Source organism: Martes martes (genome assembly GCF_963455335.1).
Source record: "Martes martes genome assembly, chromosome: 3".
NCBI classification, from domain to species: Eukaryota; Metazoa; Chordata; class Mammalia; order Carnivora; family Mustelidae; genus Martes; species Martes martes.
This window is the reverse complement of record NC_137890.1, coordinates 58,458,935-58,475,123: the sequence shown is the minus strand read 5'-3', so window position 1 is coordinate 58,475,123 and position 16,189 is coordinate 58,458,935. Positions and strand designations below refer to the sequence as shown.

Sequence of the window (16,189 nt, the reverse complement as noted above, 5' to 3'; positions counted from 1 at the left end):
GTAATGAGAAGTAAATAAATAAATGAATTTGAATTTGTCCTTTTTATTGTAAAGAGCTATAACTGCTAGAATGTTACATCTCTGGGAGTGATTAATTTTCTATCATCCAGACTAAAAACCTCTAGTGTTATAAAGGCTGCTTGATTTCGCCTTGCCCTAAGAGATGCATTTCATGTAAGATTCCCATCCAACATAAATACGGTCTGCGGAGGTATGCTTGCTGCTTTTCCTGCTCTAGGTTCTTTGCCCTCCCTTCTTCAGGAACAAAGAGGCTGTTGTTCTGAGAGGAGAGAATTTCACTTTCCACCCTGTTTTTGAGAACTCCTTGGTACCAGATACATCTCATACTTTTTTTTGGAGTTTAGTACATATGGTACATAAACCACATAATATGTAATACCTGAGTAGGGCCTAGGTTAGATTCCCAAAATCAATGTATTAATATTTTTGTAGTCAAATAGGAATATTCCTACTAAGTGGGATAAAGGCTGTAAACAGTTCTATGTCATAGATATGCTTTTGATATCATGTGACTTTTGTCACCGAACACACAGACTTGGGTTATTAAGCTTTTTAGATCTCAGAATTGCAGATAAAAGACAGAAGACATGTGATATCTATGGGATATATGGATATATATATATATATATATATGATATATATATATATATCCCGTGTGATATATATGGGATGTTTGGGAGGAGAGGCCTTTAATATATAAACTTTGCGTGAGATGAACAGAGATTCTTGCTTCCCCATTCCTTCTCCCACAACTGTCCATGTTTCTCTGACACCTTATGGTTCCTCAAGCACCCAGGCATGGTCCCACCTCTAGGCACTGACTTTTCTGCCCTGTGGACTGTTTTCCCGTCATTGTACAACATACTCCTGGCCTTTTCCAGGCTTTGCTCAAAGATCATCTCAGGGAGTCTTTCCCTGACCACCCTATTTTACATTCTTAAATTCCTTTCTGATCAGCACTCCCTATCCTTTTTGCTATGCTTTTCTGCACAGTGCTTAATACAATCAGACATACTATTGTTTATTCACTTGCTCCCTGTCCCTGAAATTACAATCATTTGGGAAGCTCCATAGAGATGGGGATCTTAGGTTTGTTTATTCATTGCTGTATCCCTCACACATAGAGCTGTGCCTGGAACATGGTAGGTACTCAGTACATGACATATTAAAAGAGAAAAAGAATATTATTTGTTCCCATATACTTGGAAAAATATGCGAATTACATTCTTTTTTTTTCTTTTGGATTACATATGGGCTTCTTCTAGATGCTAGAGCTCTAAGACCAACCAGATGGATGCTTCCCATCTGAGGAGGGAGGTTGATGCAGGGATGAATAGACAGGCAACAGGCATGTTAAGGCAATTTCTGATGGTGGTAAATGCTGTTACATTTTTGAAGGAGAGTAACATGATGATACGGAGTAAAGGTTTTAGCTTGTGTGGTCAAGGCAGGCCTCTGAGCTGATAAGCTCTGATAGGGAAGAACCACCTATGCAAAATTCTCAGGGAAGAGCACTGCAGACAGAAGGAACAGCAAGTAGAAAAGCCTGAAGTAGGGAGAGTGTTGGTATTACGAGAGGGAAGGTCAGTGTGGCTAAGGCAGAGTGAGCAGGAAGAAAATAGCATGAGAGGAGGATGCAAAAGCAGAGAGAGCCCACTTCCCAGGCCATAGTAAGAAGTTTGAATACCTGAGTAGCAATGTGAATCAATTTATAATTTAAAGGGGTCATTTTTGCTCTTAAATTGAAAGGTAAAGTAGAAAGAGAGGGAACATGAAGACCAGTTAGACATCTAAAATGGTGGAGTCAACAAAAGCAGACAAATGACTCTTAGGGTTTTGGCTTGACCAAGTAAATGGCTGGTAAAATGGGGAAAGACTAGGGTAGAAACAAGGTACTTTTGTTTGATTTTGGTTTCTGTTTTGAGAATTCAGCGGGTGAGGGGAAGAGAGTGAGAATCAAGAGTTCTATTGGCCATGAGGGCTCTGACCTCCATGAAGAGGTCAGGCTGGAGAAATAAATTTGGGGATCATCAGCATATGAAGCCAATTAAAGGTTAAGAATGGATAAGACACCAGGAGAGAACTCAGATATAGAAGAGAACATTAGGGCACTTGATACAAAGAATACATCAGACCATTAAGACTCTTAGCAACTAATTTATTTTAAAATAGACAAACTATTAATTGTAGAAAATAGTAACATAGCAATTTTAAATGTACAGTTTTAACCAATACAAAAAAGCGATAAAGCAGTATCTGAAGCCTTACTTAAGAAATCTCAATACAAGATCTCTGAAGTTCCTAAAATTCTGGCACTAACTAACGTGAACTTTCATTAGCAAAAGATCCAGAAATATGGTAGCCCTTGACCTAAAAGCTAACTGATTTTTATGATATTCATGCAAAAATTAATGAGGAAATGGGAGGAAGCTTCCTAGTGCCTTGTTATAACTGCCAAAAATAAGTTTGAAACTTAACTGAGCACAAAATAAAATTTCATTTTCTAACAAGTAAGACCAGATTTCTTTTTAAAAAGAACTCTGAGTTTAGACAAAGTGATTTTCCTAAAAGCTAGCTGATGCTACCTTAAATATCACCTATTTTAAATTATACCATCTCTAAATAAGTTAATCACACAAGATAGTTTAAATACACCTTTAGGTGTTGGGGGAAAATGCCTGTTTTTCTAACACAGCTGTTTTCATTTGAAGCTTTTGCACAAAACCAGATAGAAACATGAATACCTAACCCAAAGACCTTTGATTGCTTGCAATTTTGGAGTAGAAATGATGTGGCTTTGAATATGCCAGTGTTAGACCATACTGACTTTAAAAAAAAAAAAAAAGATAAATAGACAATTGCCAGTTCAAAAGATACATGGAAGACATGTACAATTCCAGAGAAAACACACCTTCCCAAATTTAGGAGGGCAGAATAACTGCTGAGATGCAATTAGACAAACCTCTAAGAAAGAAAAATTAAGGCTCCTATAGTTAACAGTCTGTTTGTGGAATAAAATTGTTTTATATCTTGATTCTTCAGGACCCAGAAACATTAGAAAGTGCACTTGGGATATACTGTCTTAGGGCCCTCTGTAGCAAAGCTCTAGCTAAACACTTGATTTTCCAAGTACTATGTGGTTACTTCACGAATTCAGTGATCTGAATGGTATAGAAACCAAGAGTACTATCAATAACCCTCATTTTTAAAGCATGAGTTGGATGAAGAAAAGGATCAATAAATTCTTACAAGTCCTGAGGTATGAAATCTGTATCAGTAGTATGACAACATCATTTGTTTATACTTTGTTTTCTGCTTGTGTTTAAAAACTAAAATTTAAAAAACAAGCACACAGTACATCAGATTCCATTAGTAAACTAAAATCTAATGTGTAAAAATTAGTGATTTTTTTCTAGTTTCTAATACCTGTTTTAGCAGAAGAGCTCAGGATCATTTGGGTGAAGGGGGAGTAGTCAGCCAAATTGCATTTGGAAGACAAGACACATATTCTAAGGGCATTCATGTTAAATTAAAAAAATATATAAATATAAATTAATAAAAATAATAGCAAACATCACATATATGCCACAAGAAAAGACAAAGTACTCAAACAGGCCTGGGTTGTTTGGACCGCCACTCCCAGGGCATCCTCCCCATTTGTAGAGCACAGCAATTATACTTTGGAAATGGAAACATCCGCTACAACTTTTTAAATGGCAGTATTTACACAAGATTTTCAATCTTGTGCAATAACAAGTATATTCTACTATGACATTGCAAGCGGCTTAGGAATCCCCTGCACGCACAGCCCGCGCAAGCGCGTGCGCACACTGGATTCCAGCAGAAGAGCTGAAGACAGGTATTCAATGTGGCCGTAAACAGAACCTGGGAGAGTCATACAGTGGGATCGGGGAGAGACCATGAGGCCAGAGGTGTACTCGGTGCCCACGGAGGTCATGGGACCCTCATTTTTCTTCCCTGTTTGAGGTATCCATGCTATCGTTCATTTTTTGCTTCTGCATTCGTGTTCGGGTAGATGCTGGAAAGAGGATGGAGAGATGTTAATAGCACTAATGGTGCTACTAGGTAAGTTGACAAAGGGCTGCCATAAATGTTATTCTCGTGCCAAATCGATGGAGTGCAGGGCCTGGCAAAGCAGTGGTTTCCAAATTTTTTACCATGTTAATTTTTTCCAAGCACGTACCACTAAATTTGTGTGTGTATATGCATTCCATTTATGTTTGTGTCTAAATTTTAAAACGCACATAACCCAAACAAATGTGAATAGATGAGCTAAAAAGAGAGATTGTCATATTTTCTCTCTGTACCAAAAGGTGGCCTCATACACTCCACGGTGCCCAACTTTGCAGACCACTTCTGCAGAGATGTCGAGGTTGAGTGTGGCCCTGCAACACAGCAGAATGCTGGGCTGGCCCAGAACGATTGCTGAAGTGAGTGGTATTCTTCTCAACGCAAGCAATACCCTTGTGCTTGGAGATGCCTTGCAAAGACATCAGCTCATGGCTTATGTAATTTTGACATGAACATTTTAAAAGTACAGTATTAATTACAACATAGACAAAACCAGAAAAACTTCTTTTAAGTTATTTAAAAATTCTTAACTTGATTTTAGTGGTGGGCAGAAGCTCTTCGTTTCAAAGAAGCACAAATTCACACTTGGAAAGAAAGAAAAGACTAATTCTAAGTCTTCCCCCTCTGAGAAATCTAGCACTGTGTGACGGTCTTTTTCAAATGTCATTCTTTGAGGAAAACTGAAGAATTCCTTAGCTCTAGGGGTTCAAACTCCTGCTGCTTCTTTCCAATTTGCAGCCGCATAAAGACCCTGAACTCCAGCCTGGCATCTGAAATTCACCACCTGGCAAAGTGCACCGCTGGAAAATGGGCCCAACACAGCAACTAAACTCTTCTCTAAAAAAACATTTTTACGGCTTTCTGCTCCTTTAAAAATGTGTATTTGTGAGCTTCAAAATGCTTCCAAATGTTCCTTTTCAAGGCCTCATTTTGGTCAAAAGCTTTGTGTCTATTTTCATGTACCGAGCAGAAATGCCACCAACTAATTCACAGCTCAAACAGAAGTAGAGCAGTCTGTAAAATCCAAAACAGAGATTCATTTATAACCAAAACATTTAAACTCTTGGTATATTTAGTGTTGATTGTTCTCTTCAAAAGAACATACATAAAAAGAAAGGGTTTTAAAAAATCAAAAGCATTCTTTTAAATACTTTATACTTTAAATACTTAGTATTTACGGGCACATGTTTAGAGACGCCCCTGATCTTTAAAAAGTCACATTCAACTGGTATTGCTCTTACTGACATGTCCTATGGCCTAGACTAAGAGTTTGAGTCCTCATTGTCTCCAAAAGACTCGTCTTCCTAGTACAAGCTGTTCATCCTGCCGATGGGTCTGGCAGCAGACGATCAGGAAACATCACACTCACTACCACAGCTCTGTCCCTGGGATAACCCAGGAGCAGTCGGTACATGTTTGCTTCTTCTGTAAGTACTTTCCAACTATTCTACTTTGGTTAATCTTCTATAGACTTAGGGTAGCTTAGGATAGAATCCCATCTGCCTTAACATTCCAAATCTATGTCACTCTGCATAACTTGGAAAATGATCTGGCGCTCTTTATAAAAATTTTGATTTCTGGTAATGGAAAACTTTTGTTTGACATTGTTTTTAAAACTTGCAAATTAGAGAAGTTCAATAATAGAATAAAAAGTTATTTTTCAAATGAGGGTGATGATGTTCCTATATGCTAATTTTATAAACCCTTTCCCTATATCCAACACTCTTAAAGAGCTCCCCATTATAGTTTTGCTCCCTTGAGGTATTTCTAACCATAGCCATTCATGCTGAAGATGTGGTTTCACTTCTTAGTATTCCTGCACTAAAGATTTTAGAAAAGGTAAAAATTTCATTTTGCATCACACATTTAATCCACAAATGTCTGTGGGTAAATACTATATTCTTGATTGGATTACATTTTAAGTGCTAATTTAGGGAATTATATGTATTTATTCCTTTAAAACATGAAAAGGTTTTTTGTGATATAAACATGGTTTCATTTATGTAGGGTGAGATGATAAGTACTTACTCATTTCTGCCAGTTTCTGTTGAAATTTGGACTCCCCTGGGATGTGTTTACTGCAGATTTAAAAAAGGGAAGATATTTCATATGTATATGCATAAGTTCAAAACTCAAATTTTCAATAACTATGGTGGTTTCAATGACATATTTTATACTCTTATTTTAGTGAGTAGCTTTTAATTTCAGAGGTTTATAAACCATCTAAAATACAAACCATCACAAATTTATAATCTTTTACATTTTGCCTGTGATTCTTATAAAACACAGTAGTTTCTTTCAAGGGTAAGCATTTAAAAATCTAATGTTAATCGTAACAAAATTTTACCAATGGCTTTGTTTAAAAAGGTCAAAAAACGATCAGTTTGTTAATATCTGATATGTTCATTGAATTTCAGTAGCTAGTATATGATTTCAATGGTGTTAACTTTGGGATACATTCCTATTTTTTTTTTTTTAGCAATCTTCACAATTTCCAAATAAAACTGGTATAAAAGGGTCTGGTGGAAGTCAGGAGCAGAGCCGGCACTCTGGCTTCTCCACTTGACCAGCTCAGCTACTGAAAGACATTCTACAACTATTCCTACCTTCCATCTGCTTCATCTGATCCTTCAATATCAAAGCGTAGTTTTTTCAATGGTTTAGGAGGGTTGCTGCCTTCAGCACTTCTTTTGAGCACACGGTCGCTGTTACACACCATCTGATTTATTTTCTGGAACTTCTCAGAAGTCTACAAATTACAAAATTCTTTATTTTAAATCATTAAATGCCAGCATTTCGTAGTTAGCAACCCTTAATTATAGTTGAGGGGTATCAAAAATCAGGCAGAGGTCATACATACATTTTAATTTTCTGCTTTAGTGTACCAAATGAGATATGGAAAAATCTTGGAAGCAGTAACTACACCTAACTCTGCTCCAATTAAATATCTTCCTGTCTCTCCCTATAAGGCTCCTCTCCTTCCTCCAACAACTCTGACTACCCTCTGAAATTCCTGGTTCTTCATTTTTGGAACTGACTCACACAGAAAACCAGGACTACTTCTCAGAAGCATGTAAAGTTGGAATGGCTTTATAGAACCTTGTGGGTTTTGTTTGTTTGTTTGAGGGCATAATCAGGGAGAATAACACAAGAATCTAGTAAGAAGTGAAATGTCTAGTCAATCATTATTTTGGACTCACTTTAGGAATATTACGTTGACAAGTATATAGTTTATATATTTTAAACCATTACTGGTTTACAGTATTACAGTATTACATTACAGTATTTATTAAAATGTGAACTCATAGTTTTATAAATAAAAAATCAAAAGATTTTGAGTCCACTCATTATTACTAGAGATGATTTGAGATCTATATCTCTTGAGGGAGAATCTTGTCACAGCAAAGAAAAGAAAGCTTTGGTAATAAATATCAAAGGGGATGTAATACCTTATTTTATCCAAGGACAAGCACATAGAAAAAATTCTATTTCTTATTTATCTACTTTAGAGCTGGAGTTGAGGGGATTACCTCAGGGATGTGTATGAACCTGTTCATCTGAACTAAAAAATGAAACCAGACTACTGGTAGAAATTAGGTCTGACTTGACTGACTGATTTGACAGCGAGATTTAGCTTTACTAATTAATCTTTCTTTTCCAAAAATTAAATGAGGCAATTTTTTTGTGTGTGTTTTGTTTTGTTTTAAAGATTTTTATTTACTTATTTATTTTATAGAGAGAGTGTGCGTGTTCATGAGCAGGGGAAGGGGCAGAGGGATCAGAAGAGAGAGAATCTGAAGCAGACTCCAAGCTGAGTATGGAGCCTGACACGGGGCTCAATCTCACAACCTTGAGATCAGAATCTGAGCAGAAATCAAGAGTCAGATGCTCAACTGACTAAATACCCCAAAATGAGGTAATTTTCTAAACATTAAATGCAAAAACAGGTTTTGATGGAAATATGTTTAGAGCACATATATAATATGAAACTAAATTCCTGTATATGTATTAAATTTATGATAAGATTTTTCGTTATCAGCTTTAAAACATGTAGGTTCATATAACATTTTCCCAATTCTTTTAGAGGCTATTGAAAGCAGAAGAGTTTGAGGACCACTAACTCTATAAGTATTCAGATCCAAACCTTCTTATGTGGTCCCACAACTTGTCCTTTGTGAAACCTGACAGCTGCAGCCTACCTTGAGCTAAATGTCACAGCATTTACTATTTGTAATATATTTTTTAACATTCGCTCTTTCAGTATACAAACTATTATCTTTCTCTGGTTATATTTGGGGCAGTGGGATAGGCAGACTCTAGAACGGGTCTCACTAACCCTCATCTTCTAGTTTTTACACTCATGTAATTCTCTCTTCCCTGAGTGTGTGGGTGGGACCTAGTGTTACCTTGCTTCTGACAAAAATATGACAAAAGTGATGGATTATCACGTCTAATATTAGTTACAAAAAGACTGTGATTTCATTTTGCTCTCCTCTGTACCTCCCACTTTCCCTCTCTCTCTTCTTGCTCTGAGGGAAGCAAGACACCATTTGTGAGTAATGAGTGGCTCCATGGAGAAGCTAAAGTGACAAGGAACAGATAGCTTGGAAAAATATATGTAAGATATTATATAATCTCAAAGGATGTTTATGAAACCACTTTGAAATTCACCAATTATGAGTATAACTTGAAATTAAATCTGATTTGAAAATAAGTCTGCTATTAATCTTCTAAATTCTATGCAACATGCCTTGCTGAGGTGTTTGAATAATAGTATATGTCAATTCAAGTCACAGAAATCTGCAATTTCTTTTATAGTTACAGTGCATTCCCTTATATTTCATAGAAAGAAAATACTCACCCCAAATGATTCACCAATTGATACTAAGATTCTGTGAAGATAAAATACAAATTAATAATGACGATCATATATAACTTTGCAGAGATGAACATTTATCATTTTGAGCTATTAGACATACCAAATCTAAAGTCTGCTCTACCCTAGAACCACAACAAAATTATAATTAGGGGCTTACTCTAACAGTGCTAATCTAATCGTGCACTGGGCTGGTCTCAGATTTTTTTAAAGAATTACATGTCTGAAAGAACATATTCTGCCACTGTCCACATTTAAAGAAGGTAAAGGAAAATTTTAAGTTTACTCACACTTAATTCTTCATAAATCAATCAGTAAATAATCAATTAAAATTTCACATTTCCTCATTAAAAATTCACATAACATTTGGCAAAAAGTTACAGTATTAATAATCAGAATTCTAATTCAGATCTCTACTTATCTTATATACTAGACTTGGAAATCTATTAGTCTGCCCGTCCTTGTTTGAGCCAAATAATTTATGTTCTTTTTGTTTTTGAGTATAGCTGACACACAATGTTACATTAGTTTCAGGTGTATAACACAGTGATTTGACAAGTTTATATATGATGTTGTGCTCACAAGGGTAGCCACTATCTGCCACCATACATCACTACTGCAGTATCACTGACTATTATCACTAGTATCACTACTCGTGAGGTACCTTTTATTGCCTATGACTTATTCATTCTATAATAGGAAGCCTGTATCTCCCACTAACCTTCATCCATATTGTCCATCCTTCCCTCCCCTCTGGCAACTATCAGTTTGTTCTTTGTATTGATAGGTCTAATTCTGATTTTTGTTTATTCTTTAAAAAAATTTTTTTTTGGATTTTACTTAAGAGTGAAATCACTTGGAATTTTTTTCTCTGACTTATTTCTCTTAGCATTATGTCTTCTAGGTCCATTCATGTTATCTCAAATGGCATGATCTTATACTTTTTAATGACTATATAATATCCCCTGGTATGTATGTGAGTGTGTATCTATAGTTATATATCACATTTTTCTTATCCATTCATACATCAGTGGACACTTAGAGTTCGTCCATATCTTAAATATTGCAAATAATGCTGCAATAAACATAGGGGTGCATATATCTTTTCAAATTAGTGTCAAATTTTCTTTGGATAAATACCCAATAGTGGAATTATTGGATCATATGGTATTTCTAAGTTTTTGAAGAATCTTCATAGTGTTTTCCATAGTTGGGTATAGCAATTTACATTCCAACCAACAGTGTATGAGGGCTCCTTTTTCTCCACATCCTCAACAACACTTATGTCTTGTCCTTTTTTAGTCATTCTATAGGTGTGATATCTCACTATTGTTTTGATTTGCATTCCCCTGATGATTAGTGATTTTGAGCATCTTTTCATTTGTATGTTGCTATTCATATGTCTTCTTTGGAAAAATATCTCTTCAGATCTTCTGCTCACCCTTTAATTGGATTGTTTATTTGCTATTGAGTTATATAAGTCCTTTACAAATTTTGAAAATTAATTAATCAGATATATGGTTTGCAAATATTTCCTCCCATTCACTAGGCTGCCTTTTCATTTTGTTGATGGCTTCCTTTGCTGTGCAGAAGCTTTTCATTTTGATGTAGTTCTCCTTTTTATTTTTGCTTTTATTTCCCTTGCCTTAGAAGACATACCTAGAAAAAAATGTTGCCATGGTTGATGTCAGAGAAATTACTGCCTATGATCTCTTCTAAGGGTCTTATGGTTTCCAGTCACACATTTAAGTCTTTAATCCATTTTGAGTTTATTTTCGTGTATGGTAATAAAAGGTGGTCCACTTTCATTCTTTTACATTTAGCTGTCCAGTATTCCTAGCACCATTTATTAAAGAGACTATCTTTTCCCCCCTTCTCCTTTGGCATAGATTAATTGACCATATAATCATTAGTTTATTTCTGGGCTCTATATTCTGTTTACTTGATCTATGTGGTTTATTTTTATGCCAGTACCATGCTGTTTTGATTACTACAACTCTGTAGTAAACCTGGGACTGTGATAATCTCTAGTATTGCTCTTCTTTTTCAAGATTGCTTCGGCTATTTGGGATCTTTTGTGGTATCATACAAATTTTAGTATTATTTGTTCTAGTTTGTGAAAAATGATGGTGGTATTTTGATAGGAATTGCAATGAATCTGTAGATTACTTTGGGAAACATGAACGTTTTAGCAATATTAATTCTTCCAATCCATGAACATGGAGTACCTTCGCATTTATTTGTGTCATCTTCAATTTCTTTCATCAGTGTTTTATAGTTTTCAGATACAGGTCTTTTGCCTCTTTGGTTAAGTTTATTCCCAGGTATTTTTTTCTTTGTTTTTTTTTTTTTTAAAAGATTTTATTTATCCATTTGACAGAGATCATAAGTAGGCAGAGAGGCAGGCAGAGAGAGAGAGGAGGAAGCAAGCTCCCTGCTGAGCAGAGAGCCTGATGCAGGGCTCGATCCCAGGACCCTGGGATCATGACCTGAGCCGAAGGCAGAGGCTTTAACCCACTGAGCCACCCAGGCGCCCCTCCAGGTATTTTTTTCTTTTTGGTGCAATTGTAAATGGTGTTGTTTTTTTAATTTCTCTTTCTGCTACTTCAATGTTAGTGTATAGAAATGCAATAGATTTCTGAACATTAATTTTGTATCCTGAAACTTTACTGAATTCATTTATTCTAGTAGATTTTTGGTGGAGTCTTTAGGATTTTCTATGTATAGTACCATGTCATCCATAAATAGTGACAATTTAACTTCTTCTTGACCAATATGGATGCCTCTTTTTTTTTTTTCTTCTCTGATTGCTATGGGTAGGACTTTCAGTACTATGTTAAATAAAAGTAGTAAGAGTGAAAATCCTTGTCTTATTCCTGATCTTAGAGAAAAAGTTCTCACTTTTTCACTATGATGTTATCATGTGGGATATATGGTGCTAGTTGTGCATTTTTCATATATGGCCTTATTATCTTGAGGGAGGTTCCCTGTAAACCTGCTTTGTTGAGAGTTTTTATCATGAACGATGATGAATTTTGTCAAATGCTTTTTCTACATCTATTGAGATGATCGTATAATTTTTATCCTTCATTTTTTTGAAGTGGTGTATCACATTGACTCATTTGTGAATATCGAACCACCCTTGCACCCCTGGAATTAGTTCTACCTGCTCATGGTGAACTATATTTTTGATACATTGTGGAATGCAGTTTGCTAAAATTTTGTTGAGGATTTTTCCATCTATGTTCATCACTGACATTGGCTTGTAGTTTTCTTTTTTTTGTGGGGTGTTTTTCTGGTTTTGGTATCGGGTAATGCTGGCCTTATAAATGCATTTGGAAGCTTCCCTTCTCTTCTATTTTTTGGAATAGTTTGAGGAGAATAGGTATTAATTCTTTTTTAAATGTCTGGTAAAATTCACCTGTGAATGCATTCTGGCCTGGATGTTCATTGTTTGGTAATATTTTTGATTACTGATTCAATTTCATTACTGTTCAGATTTTCCTATTTCTTCCTAATTCAGTTTTGGAAAATTCTATATTTCTAGAAATTTATCCATTCAGGATAAATTTGTCCAATTTGTTTGCATACAATTTGCTGCAGTAGTCTCGTAGTCCTTTGTAATTCTATGGTGTCAGTTATTACTTCTCTTTCCTTTCCAATTTTATTTGGGTCCTTTCTCTTTTTTTTCTTGATGGGTCTAGCTAAGGAATAACCAATTTTGTTTATCTTTTCAAAGAACCAGCTCTTGGTTTCATTAAATTTTTTCTACTATTTTTTTAGTCTTTATGTCATTTATTTCTGCTCTGATCTTTATTATTCCTTCCTACTCAACTTGGGCTTTGTTTGTTCTTCTTTTTCTGGTTCCTGTAGGTATAAGGCTGTGTTGTTTATTTGAGCTTTTTCTTGTTTCTTGCGATGGGCTCTATTGCTATGTATTTCCCTCTTAGAACTGCTTTCACTGCATCCGAAGGAGTTTGGACCACTTAGTTTTCATTTTCATTTCTCTCCATGAATTTTTTGTTTCTTCTTTGATTGCTCTGTTGGCCCACTGGTTGTATGGTATCGTACTGATTAATCTCCATGGCTCATGTTTTTTCCATTTTTTTCTTATGTTTTATTTCTAGTTTCATACTGCTATATGATCAGAAAAGATGCATGGAATGATTTCAATCTTCTGAAATTTATAGAAGCTGTTTTGTGGCCTCATTTGTAATCCTTTCTGGAGAATGTTCCATATGTACTTGAGAATAATGTGTATTCTGTTGGTTTTGGATTGAATGTGCTATATGTATCTGTTATGTCCATCTGTTGCAAAGTGTCATTCAAAGACACTGTTTCCTTATTGACTTCCTGCCAGAATCATCCACCCACTGATGTAAGTGGGGTGTTAAAGTCCCTCACTATTATTGTATTACCATCAATTTCTCTCTTTATTTCCATTAATATGTGCTTTATGTATTCAGGTGCTCTAGTGTTTGGTATGTAGATACTTACAAGTATTACATCCTCTTGTTGGGGTGCTCCTTTAATCATTATGTAATACTCTTCTTTGTCTCTAGTTACAGTCTTTGTTTTAAAGTCTATTTTGTCTGATATAAGTGTTGCTACTCTGGCTTCTTTTTTGCTTCCATTTGCATGGTAAATGTTTTTCTATCCCTTTACTTTCAGTCTGTATGTGTCTCTATGTCTAAGGTGAGTCTTTCATAGGCAGCATATAGAAGGGTCTTGTATTTTTATCCATTCCACCACCCTGTATCTTTTGACTGGAGCATTTAGGCCATTTACATTTAAAGTTGTTTTTTTTTTTAAGTTATTATTGTTAGGTATGTACTTGATGCCATTTTGTTCCCTGTTTTCTGGTTGTTTTTGTAGTTATTCTCTGTTTCTTTTCACTTCTCTTATTCCTTTTCTTTGGGATTGATGAGTTTCTATAGCATTTGTTTGGCTATCTTTCTCTTTATTTTTTGTATATATATCATAGGGTTTGAATCTGTGGTTGCCATGAGTGAACCATATAATTTGTTTTTATAATAAACCTGAAAAACAGTATTAGCTTCGCATAACAAGGATATGATCATATGCACATGTAACTAGGAGATATGTCTTATTATACTCCAATTCCTTGATAAGTGGACATCATTCTATATATATATTTGATTAAGCAGAATACCTAAATATGCTGGATAAATAGAATGTTAAGATGCTCTCTTAATGCCTGATCAATGATTGATCAAGATTTTGAGAATATGACCTCAACTGAGAAGTGATTTCACTAAGTTCAGTAAATAGCTATCATAAGAATAATACGGATCAATTATCATTACCTAAGTACACATTTTCATGTGGCAATGTGGGACTGTGTAAATTAAATATACATGATGTATTATCTTAGCAACTTACAGTATAAGTTGTAGATATTGTACACAGATACTATAAGAACAGAAAATAAAGGATGGTACAGGTGTGCACAAGAGGATTTATATCACTTGCCAACTAGTTTCTATTTTATCTCTTCCTGTAGAGTTTCAAATTTTTACCATGAGTGTGCATTACTTATATAATTAAACACCCCACACAAATATTTTCTAGATGGCTAATATCTCCCCCTTCTCCCTTTTGTTTTTCTTGCCCATTAAGTACAACTCTATGAGCTGACAATTTGAGGAGATGAGACTACCTTAACTGTACTAGCTAATCTGCCTACCACTCTGTACAAATAAAGTCATTTTCAAACAGCCCATGATAACATATAATAAGGCAATGGAAGCACTTCAAAGTCACAAAGCACTTGTGGTTGGATGTGGAAGATAATATAATGATTTGTAGTTGCACAGAAACTTTCATCTAGGAATTTAAAACAGCTTCATACTCATCATCTCCCTAATCCACAGCACCCTTCCGAAGTAGTGACACCTAAGGAAGCTGCAGGCAGAATTAAGGATGGACTTCTAAAGACTTAATTTGCAGTTATGTACATTTAATCAGTCATCTACATTTTTGTAACAAAGCAAGATAAACAGGTTCACAGAGTTTACAGGACATTCAATAAAGCTAGAGAATAAAAATTCTTAACCAAAAGTAATCTACTTTACTTAGCAGACTGGTTACTTACAAACATAAGAAAGTGATTTTAAACCTACTACAAAAATTGTTCTTTGTTCACAAAAGAACAGACCCTAGCAACCAGGAAAGTTGAAGACTAAACTTGCAAACCCACTTAAGTAAAAAGATAATCTTTCTTTCCTACCAAATTCCTATCATGTCACTTAATGTAAATAAATATTTTTTAAGTGAAGAAAGCTTTATATTTTTGTACTTGGATCAAAATAATCCCCTCTTGTTCTTTGCCCTTTCCTAAAGAGAAAACACAAACCTTGATCTTGGAGTCATTTTTGTTGGCGTTGGCACACCTTCTGAAATTTTATATGGATTCTTCAGGGGTGATATATAGATGTTTCCCCCAGGAATCCGTAAAGGTGAACTAGAAAACTTGTAAGGGCTTCGAGGAATGTGAGGTATTGGTGACAAGGTAGGGGGCTAGGGCAAAAACAAAAAGCAGATTTTTTTTTAATGTTTTAGTAAGCTCCACTTTATAATTAGATTTTCCCAATCAAAGGATACTTCCAACATACCCTGGTAGAAGCATACTGCAAAATATTTGTTTTCAGTCTCTGCATGAAGACCGAGTTATAGAATACTATAATGGAATCATACTCCTCTTCTCTGATCAAAACACGTTTGAATGTCTGAGGAAGAAGAATAAAAACACCTGTTAAATGAATTTGGAAATTTATCTCTTTAGATTTTCTTTTCAAATAGTTCATATTATTTTCTAACAGTAAGAATCACATATTATACAGGAAAAAATAATCTAGAAAAGTCTTCTTAGGTTTGTTTATAACTGTTCTACCAGAAGTGAAATATCACAGACTTTTAAAAAATATATATACATGTGTAAAAATTTATTACAAATATCCTGTTTATTGCAAAGATGCAGTATTCCTTATTAACTTTATAACATGAATTTGGATATTAAAGTGCCTTAGCTTTCCAATTCTGTTTTAAGCACAAATAATTAACCAGTAATATAAAAGGTAAAAAACCTGATACATGAATTTATATAATAAGGTCATAATATATGATCTAATTAATGACTTACAATATCCATTTTATAGATATGAATATATCCAAAAAAAT

General features: G+C 34.9%; 1 protein-coding gene across 1 annotated transcript in view; it reads right to left on the bottom strand.

Annotated features, from left to right (window-relative positions):
* Positions 1–3,856: 3,856 nt before the first annotated feature.
* Positions 3,857–16,189, bottom strand: part of RB1 (RB transcriptional corepressor 1) — a 164,878-nt gene continuing 152,545 nt past the window's right edge. The window contains exons 22-27 of the mRNA XM_080799855.1: positions 15,625–15,738; positions 15,366–15,529; positions 8,975–9,005; positions 6,720–6,862; positions 6,142–6,191; positions 3,857–4,060 (exon numbers count right to left, since the gene is read on the bottom strand). Of these exons, the coding sequence (XP_080655981.1) occupies positions 3,987–4,060; positions 6,142–6,191; positions 6,720–6,862; positions 8,975–9,005; positions 15,366–15,529; positions 15,625–15,738 (576 nt within the window). The 3' untranslated portion in view covers positions 3,857–3,986. The remainder of the gene's footprint in view (positions 4,061–6,141; positions 6,192–6,719; positions 6,863–8,974; positions 9,006–15,365; positions 15,530–15,624; positions 15,739–16,189) is intronic.